Source organism: Oppia nitens, unplaced genomic scaffold, assembly GCF_028296485.1.
Source record: "Oppia nitens isolate AA-2021 unplaced genomic scaffold, nextdenovo-longstitch-racon4-pilon3 scaffold6_pilon_pilon_pilon, whole genome shotgun sequence".
NCBI classification, from domain to species: Eukaryota; Metazoa; Arthropoda; class Arachnida; order Sarcoptiformes; family Oppiidae; genus Oppia; species Oppia nitens.
In genome coordinates, this window is record NW_026533250.1 from 5,337,133 (window position 1) to 5,346,715 (window position 9,583).

A 9,583-nucleotide genomic window follows, 5' to 3' on the forward strand; every position below is an offset into this window, starting at 1 on the left:
TATATATGTGGAGCGTCTGTCGGGTCCGACAATTGGTATCTATTGCTATGATTTGTTTCCAATCAATAGTTTAGAGTTTTTTCAATACATCTATTTTTGCGGTCAATTAATGTTTTTATTAATGGATATTTTCTAAATATATAAACTATTTATTTATTATTTTAATTATTTTAATATTTATTTTATACAACATTATATTAATACTATTAATATTAACTTTTAACAATCATTTTTACTTATTTTATTTAAAAATTATAACATTTAGTTTTTATTAGTTTTTTTTATTCTCTATTAGTTATAAAAGTAAATTAGTTTTAAACGACAACAAAAAAATTAATTTTATTATTAAATTGCTGATCAAAATTAACAATTTTTATTTAATTTTTTAAAATTTAACTGTATAACTAGTATTATATATAAAAAAATAAATTTAAACAAGGTGTTTATAAAATAAACAATAATTGTATCTATTAATACTAGTATTACATGTTTTATTATGTTAGCAAAAAAAATAAATAAAATAAAACAATTTAGTTTGTTTTAAAGTTTGACTTAATAATAAAACAACTAATTTTATTAAATTAATTAATTTATAAAAAAATTTATTATATTTAGTTAAAAATCTAAAAATTTCAATTTTAAATTATAATTAATTTTATTTGTCTATCCATTTCATCTCCTGTTCCCATAAAAACTCGAGTCCCGTTCCCGACCATTCTCTGGCTATTCTACGGTCAATAGCATCGCTCTGTTCTCTAGTCAGGTATGTTCTCCAGTCACCGATCATACCTTTCCTTACTTTTCTATTGTCTTGTCTATCAAATATCGGTTTCATTATGTTTATAGTAGACAGTCGTTCAATACGATCCAATAGTGTCTCACCGGTCATAGTATTCAACACTTGATTCAGTTGTTTATGATAAGTATGGCCCAAAAATTTGGCTATCGTTTCGATGGCTGTCCGCGGCTGGCGTTTCATAGTTTCGTAGGTTAGGACATAAAAGTTAGGAATCATTAGATGCCTGTACTGCCAATAATGTCTATAGTAAGCAAAATAACCCCATTTTCGTTCAAATTCATCCGATAGCCAATAGTCAAGCAATCGACCAAACAGTTTATAGTCATCGGTTTCGGCAATATTGAGCTCCGGGTGTCTTAGTTTCAATGTTTTCAATTTTAAAACATAATAAGCAATTAATACATCTTTTGGATTACGCATTAACAGTAGATATCGGGCCTTTGAATCCGTTGTCAATGTGTCGATAGATTGAAAACGTTTAAATACTACCACTTCCTCCTCTTTAGTCATATTATTATTACTATTATTATTACTAGTGTTGTCTGAAGCACTGGTATTATCGATCCGTACGGACTGTCGTCCTAACATTTTTCTATGTGTAGCCCCCAGTACTTGGCGGCCATTTATTTCCATTATATAATCAATATCGTTAACAGGACGGGTGTTTGTTGCCCCAGACAATATCAATTGGACAATATATAGTAACCAATTGCTACCGCATCGATATTTAGCATAAATAAAACGATAGTTAGGCCGGTGCTCGAGTTTGTCAGCCATTTCAATGTAGTCTTGATTGTCAAATAAATTTTCCTTATATTGTTTATACAGATCAACGATATCTATATTATTATTATTATTATAATTATAATTATTAGTCAAATCCAATATCATTACCGATAATAATAATAATATTATTAATAATAATAATACTAATTGAATAACAATACTAATTGAAGATTTCATTTTTTTTTATTTAGTTTTTTATTTATTTATTTTATTTGAAAACCAATTAGTTGTTTTAAAACAACATATGTCATTTTTTAAGTTGTTATATATATATAAACATAAAGTATATACTATTTATTATTTCAAATTTGTAACTAATTGATTACATAATTATACAGCATTAATTAAAAATTTATTTTTTTAGCGCAATAATTTATTTAATTCAATTTTTAATTATAGTTTTAATAGGATATTAATAATTGTTTAGTTCAAACCTAGGGTTGCTAAATGTACTCATTTAGAAAAAATATATATACAAAAATAACTAACTAAATAATTAATTACTATTATAATTATTATAATTAAATACTAAATAATAAACTGTTAATTAATTATTTTTTATAAAATAATAACTAATGGTTTACTAATTAATACTACTTTATAGTTAAAAACAAATTAGATGTATCTTAAGTAATAACAAAAAATTTCTAATAAATATACAGTAAATATATATATATATATATATATATATTCTAAATTTATAAAGTTAATTACGATAAATAGTTTTTAAAAAAATAAAAACAAATATTAATATCAAAAATAAATAACGATGTTTTTTTTTAATTTTTTATAATACAATTTAAATAAATGTAATAAATATGTTGTTTTATTAGTTAAATGGTTTATTAGTTTTTTGTTTTAAATACAGATTAATTTAAATATCCATTTTTTAATAATAATTTAGTTATCTATGCATTTTATCTCCTGTTCCCATAAGATTTTATTTAGTTAACTAATATCTCAATAATTGATATTTTTATTAATTAGTTTTTTTTGATAATGTTTGCCTGACAAGTGTTATGTATTCATTATATACTTAACAAAATAAATAAAATGTTAAATAAACTAATTATTTAAAATTATTTATAATTTTACTAAATTACTTGACTTTTATTTGATGTTTGTTATCAAAAAAAATATACTTTACATTTCTAATTAAAAAAAACTATTAAAAAATTTTATATAATGTTATATTATTGAATTTTAATTGATTATAATAATAATTTTAAATAATTGCCGCATCTTTGGCCAGGGAATAGAAAATAGTTGTCTCATTATTTAGCAAATTATTAGGCGAATCAAACTCAGCTACCCGTCCCTCATTCAACACTAACACACGGTCTGAATCCATAATTGTGTTGAGTCTGTGAGCTATTGTTAGTACAGTACATGACTTGAAGTGTTGTCTAATTGTTTGCTGTATAAGTGCATCGGTCTCGACGTCTACCGCAGCCGTGGCCTCGTCGAGGATAAGCACACGTGTGTTGCGTAGTAAAGCCCGGGCCAGACATATGAGTTGCCGCTGACCGACACTCAAGTTATCTCCTCCCTCAGTGACTCGATAGCCAAGTCCCGCATCGCATGACTTGACAAACGACTTGAGATGCGAGTGCTCTAACACTGACCACAAGTCATCGTCGGAACACTTGTCAAACGGATCCAGATTTGAACGAATAGTTCCCGTATAGAGTACCGGGTCTTGCGGTAGGATTGTTAGTCGTGATCTTAACTGTTGGAGACCCAGTTGACTGATATCGATGCCATCGATAACTATTTTTCCGGACACCGACTCAATCAGTCGAAACAGTGCCAACATTAACGACGATTTTCCCGCACCGGTTCGGCCAACGATTCCGATCTTTATTTCAATAGTTTAGTAATAATATTATTAATAAGTTTTATATATTGATTATACCTTTTCGCCAGATTTGATGTCCAAATCAATTTGATTTAATACTAAATCCAATCCCTCTCTATATCGGGTACTATACTGTCTGAACTCAACACATCCATCGTTGGGCCAGTTGTCTGGTAATTGTTGACCACTAGTCAAGTCGGGTTCTGATTTGAGTTGACAGTACTCTTCAATGCGTTCAAACGATATCATACTGTTCTCTAATTGAGTGGACAATTGGACCAGTTTGCCGATTACATAGGACAGATTGATTACGTTGGACAGTGACATACCGGTGTCGGCACTGGTCAACGACTGGCGGTCTAATATTATGAATAGTGCGGCAAAAAATATCACTACACACGACACAAAATCCAACCGGATTTGTAGCCAACTGTTTGCCAATACGTTGGGATACTGACACCGTTGGTTACTATCGACCAGTGACTCCATGTGTCCAATAAATCGTTGACTACATCCATACGCTCTAATACTGGACAAACCGTTTAGTGTTTCACTGAAACAGGCAATTATTGGCGATCGAGTGGTTGACTCTAAGCTATTAATAAATTTTTAAAAATTTCAACAAAAAAAATTAATTCAATTATTTAGAGTATTAATAAAGTTATACAAAAAAAAATTACCGTTTTAGTTGACATGATAATTTTGTATAAAAATGCTAAAATAGATATATTACAAAAAAAAAATATTTTAATTTTTTAAAAATAAATAATCTTATTTTATGTTTATTTTATTGTATAAATTGTTTACACAAATATTTTAAATACCTGAAATATATAATATATGATAATCAATATAATTACTGGTATTACAAACAATGGTGTAACAATCGATGTGATAATAATACTGGACAGGGTTAGCAACCATAGATCTAAAACATAACTGTTTTTTAAAAATATAGATAAATCAGTTATTAATAAATTATATGCACCGGTAGTTCCAACAATAGTATAGTCAATATTTTATATACCATTTGACATTTGATTGATAACTAACCCCAACATAAATACAGTAACCGTATCCATAGTGTCGATGTCTTTACTAAATCGGTTGACTATACGACCCAATGGTGTGGTGTCGAAGAACTTCATCGGCGATCGCATAACAGACCACAACAACCTATCGTGCATTCGGGTCGACGCAAACAGTGAACCGATAACCAGTGCAAACCGACCGACAAACAGTGTCAGTAACTGACCGATGATCAGTGCGGCCAAAATTGCCAGATAATAGCCGTTTGTGTGGTGAACACCGTTAGTACTATGTTGTTGTTGTTGACTCCATGTCTTAAGCCAAAAGTTGATACCAATGGTAACGACTGATGAGATGACAAAAAATACAATCGTCAGCGTCAACAACATTATCGACATTTGTTTGGCGTATTTTATATAAACCTAATTAAATAATTAAAAAAATATTTCAATAGTTTTTTTTGCTAATAAAAACATTTTATAAACAATTTTTTTAATACTGTTATCAAATATAAAAATAATAGATTTATTATTATTACTATTTGAAAAACAAATTAAATACTAACCGTATAGTTAACATTACCCCTCTCTATATATTCATCATTAATTAGACGTTTATTTTTATTTACATTACTTTCAAGTTTTTTATTATTATTATTAATTTTTTTTAAATTTTTATTATCCTTATTATTATTACTACTAATACTGTTATCAGTAATAATACAAATGTCTTCATTATAATCATAAGTATTATTATTATTATTATTATTTTCATTGTTAACTGAATATTGTTTGACTAAATCGGAAAACTCTTTGTTATCATTCATTAGATAATCATATGAACCGATTGCTGTAATATTGCCGTCATTTAAGACAACAATCAGATCAACATTTGGTAACACAAAGAGTTGATTTGTTACCAGAATTCGGGTTTTATTCCTCAATAAACCAGTCCTTGAATCTAACACTTCTTGCATTAGATGTTTGCCCACATGACTGTCCACTTTATAACAAAAACAGTATAAACTTTAATATATAATATCAGTATAATTATGGTATTAAATAATCATATACCGGCACTTAGTGGGTCATCCATTAGATATAGGTCGGCATCGGAATACACAGCTCTGGCCAAACTGACTCTCTGTTTCTGACCGCCGCTCAAATTGATACCATTATCGCCGATCTCTGTCTGATCTCCGGCGGACAGTTGTCTGAGATCCTGTTCCAGTGAACAGCCGCTTACGACTCGATCATAGAGATCGGTATCCAATGGTTTGCCGAATAGTATATTGTCTTTGAGCGATGCATTCTGTATCCATGCCTGTTGGGGAACGTACGCTATTTTACTAGCATTTCCTCTACCTATGCTAACTTTCCCGGATAATAGTTGCATTTCGCCAAACAGTGCGGACAGTAGTGATGATTTACCTGAGCCTACATTACCGACAATTGCAACAAATTGTTTGTCACTGATTTTCAAGTTAATATTATCCAATGTAAAGGACATACAAGTGCTAGTATTTGGTTCAGTATTTTTGGATACTAGTGCTGGTAGTGGTGATGACGTTTCCCAACTGAACCGACCGTTTGTTACACTAACCATATACTGATGATCAGCATTACTGATGTTATTGTCAATATGACAAACATAATCATATTTATCGTTGAGATTTAAAAAATTTTCTAACCGTTTGATTGCAATCATAATCTATATATATATTTAAACAGTTTATTAATACATTCATATAGAATATTAATTATATAATAATAATAAATTTAGTAGATATATATATATATTAATTTAAAATAAATAAATAGTTTTAGTTAAAATACAGCAAACTATTGATTGGAAACAAATCATAGCAATAGATACTAGAGATCGTCAAATAGAAAATTTCTAGAAAATTTCTCAGGAATAAATTTCTATAGAAATTTAACTTTATTGTTATACTATGGGATCCCCATATCTATAGCTATTGTATTGCATGTATTAATTAGAAAATACTATATATATATATATATATATATATATATATATATATATATATATATATATATATATATATTATACTATACTATACTATATTATACTATACTATATTATATATATATATATATATTAAACTATTATAATAAAATTATACTTTAATATCGTAATTGTTTTTATTTATAGAAAACAACGATTTAGTTTTTTGATTTAAAATTGTTTATCATATATTTTTCTGTTATTTTTTTTATAATGATAAATTTTTTTAAAACAGTATATAAACATCTTATACTGTACTTTATATAGTCTACTTACAAGTCAATGCCAATAATATACTGTATTTTAATAGACTAAATAGTATTAAAATTATTATTATTATTATTATTATATATCATTATTATTGAATAGAAATTAATTATCGAAAAAGCAATCATTAATCAATATATTAATGTTTATAATATATATTGAAAAAATAATTAATTATATATTTTAGGTTTGTTTAAATAATTATTTTTAATGAAAATACAACTATATATTATTTATTATTTTTATTCAATATCTCAATAAAAACTTAAAATATACTAATAATTACTTTTTCAATATTATTATTTAAAAAAACCTAAAAAATATAATTTCCTATATAATATAAAATAAAATAAAATCCTCACATATATTATTAATTACATATTGAATATTTTTATTAAATAAACTAAATTTTATTAATTATTACTTTATCTCAAATTTTTCTTATTTTAACACAACATTCAATAGTAAATTAATTTAAATTAAAGCAATATAAAAGCTAAATAAATAGTATAATAATCTATAATAATTTATATTATTTAATAACTAAATTTTAGAGAATGTTGAATACTATTAAATCTAAATTTAAATCAATAATTGTTTTAAATGATAACAATTATAATATCCAATTATATGTTGACCGACAGATAAATGCTTTTTACAGATATTTTATATTTTTAAATGAAAGCAGAGATAGCTATGTATTGAGACAACAGTGGAGTAAATGTCAGTTAGTAATGGTATTCATAACACAATCAATACAATTGGCTAATTGTTTGCGATATAGTCTAACATCTATTGTAAATAAAGTAAATATAAAATATTTATTAATTATATCATATATAAAATATAGTCATAACTACATATTTATTTAATTATTTAAATTATAAGCTATGGATTCGGGATCTGTTGGGTGACCCGACATATCAATTGTCTGAATCAATACTAATATCTTGTTTGTCGGCTATCTATTCATTGACTGTATTTTGTGTTGGATTTGTAATCAATTATCAGGAGATAAATCATACATTTCATGTGATTAAAATATTTCATAAAATTAAATACAATATATATGAACATCGATTAACAAAAAACTTTATGAAAAAGTGGGCATTTAATGGCAATATTATTATCAATTATATTGTATCGCCAATGATATTGTTAACAATATTGTCTTCAATTGTTACGGTTATATATGCCTATAAATTGGCACTAATTGATGATTTTGATACAAATTCATCCTATGTTTGGATCATTAAGTTTACGATATCATTGTTCATACGTTTTATGGCAATATTAAAACAACATTCAATTGCTTTCATTGGTGTTACTTTTTGGTATTCAATTGGCAATTATGCGAAACAATATTTTTGTAAACTATATCATGAAATGAATTTAATTTTGCTTAAATCAAACAAATGGCAAATAGTTTTTCCTAAGAAACTAATTAATACTATTAATAGTCACAATAGTTTTGCAGAAGATATTGAAAAAATAAATAAAACGTTTTGTTTGATTACATTTTGTCTTTATTATATCGTAACCCCTAGTATTTTATTATCATTTTACGCTACATTTCATCGACAGTCGACAATCTATACGAAAATATTATTTATAATTTTAGTATTATTTTGCTGTTCAAACATATTATTAACAAATATAATGAACACATGGATCTCCAAATCGGCTCATTTACCACTGAAACTACTAAACAGTTATTTGTCAACACATCGACACTATCCATACAAATGCGCCTAAAATTGCTTATATATGTGGAGCGTCTGTCGGGTCCGACAATTGGTATCTATTGCTATGATTTGTTTCCAATCAATAGTTTAGAGTTTTTTCAATACATCTATTTTTGCGGTCAATTAATGTTTCTATTAATGGATATTTTCTAAATATATATATAAACTATATAATTTTCAATTTATAACAATCATTGATTTTTAAGGCAAATTATTAAAGTAGTAGAACTGTTATATATATATACTGTAGATATATAATTCATACTCATAAATTATACTGTTAAATAAATATATAAAATATATACCCATATGAATGAGTTGACTCCCTGGGGAAACATAATCATCAAACCTCTGAGAAACTGTACCAGAGCTAGGGGTACAAACAATTTTTGGGCATTCAATCGATGGACATCATTATCATCATCAGTGTTGGCCATTAGATATACCATAAATGTGACAAACATTATCAAATAGGGCGCACACGAGGCTATTGTCAAATACGATACGTTCAATAGTGTAGACCAACGCAATTGACTGATTTCATTCAAACGTAAGTTAACTATTATTTTATGAAACGCCTCCTCCCAGCCGTATAACTAAAAAAATTGATTGTCAAATATTTATACTATTTTTTTATTATTATTATTAAATTATAAAAATTATTATTCAATACTTTTGTCACTTTAATGCCATTCAATATATCGTTAGTAATGTTTAGTCGTTGATCTTTGATTGACATTTGTTTGCCAATAAATTGTTTGGCATATTTCGATACAATGGCACACATCAGGAACAGTAGGATAATAATGGCCAAACCGGTTAACGAGGACACACCTAAATCAGTGTAAAACTGGTATAGTATGACTGCTATTTGTATGGGCGACATGAATGCAAATATGACCATGTGTAGATCATCTAGGTGGAATTATTTTTTTTAAATAAATAAATATTTATTTTTTTTTGGTTAAAAATAATTTAATTTTGAATATACCGGCAAAACGGCTACAATCGATGGCTATTAAGCTAATAATTTCGCCGTTAGTGACAACACTATTGCCGTCATTATTGTCG

At 26.8% G+C, this 9,583-nt stretch overlaps 2 protein-coding genes across 2 annotated transcripts; both read right to left on the bottom strand.

Annotated features, from left to right (window-relative positions):
• Positions 1–655: 655 nt before the first annotated feature.
• LOC128962787 (sulfotransferase 2A1-like) lies at positions 656–1,613 on the bottom strand. The gene has a single exon (XM_054309188.1). The coding sequence runs from the start codon at positions 1,574–1,576 to the stop codon at positions 656–658; it is 921 nt and encodes a 306-aa protein (XP_054165163.1). The 5' UTR covers positions 1,577–1,613.
• A 1,197-nt stretch (positions 1,614–2,810) lies between these two features.
• On the bottom strand, positions 2,811–8,961 carry LOC128962788 (multidrug resistance-associated protein 1-like). The gene is made up of 8 exons (XM_054309189.1): positions 8,818–8,961; positions 6,163–6,182; positions 5,546–6,096; positions 5,254–5,474; positions 4,497–4,894; positions 4,317–4,382; positions 3,501–4,038; positions 2,811–3,443 (listed from the first exon to the last, which is right to left on the bottom strand). Exons 1-8 carry the CDS (start codon positions 8,959–8,961, stop codon positions 2,811–2,813), a joined length of 2,571 nt encoding a protein of 856 aa, XP_054165164.1.
• Positions 8,962–9,583: the final 622 nt, after the last annotated feature.

Coding starts and splice junctions, on each gene's coding strand:
- LOC128962787 (XM_054309188.1), bottom strand. CDS start 1,576: ATGGCTGACAAACTCGAGCACCGGCCTAACTATCGTTTTATTTATGCT.
- LOC128962788 (XM_054309189.1), bottom strand. CDS start 8,961: ATGGTATATCTAATGGCCAACACTGATGATGATAATGATGTCCATCGA. Junction 5,475..5,545: donor GGATGACCCACTAAGTGCCG/GTATATGATTAT, acceptor TTTGTTATAAAG/TGGACAGTCATGTGGGCAAA. Junction 3,444..3,500: donor ACATCAAATCTGGCGAAAAG/GTATAATCAATA, acceptor ATTGAAATAAAG/ATCGGAATCGTTGGCCGAAC.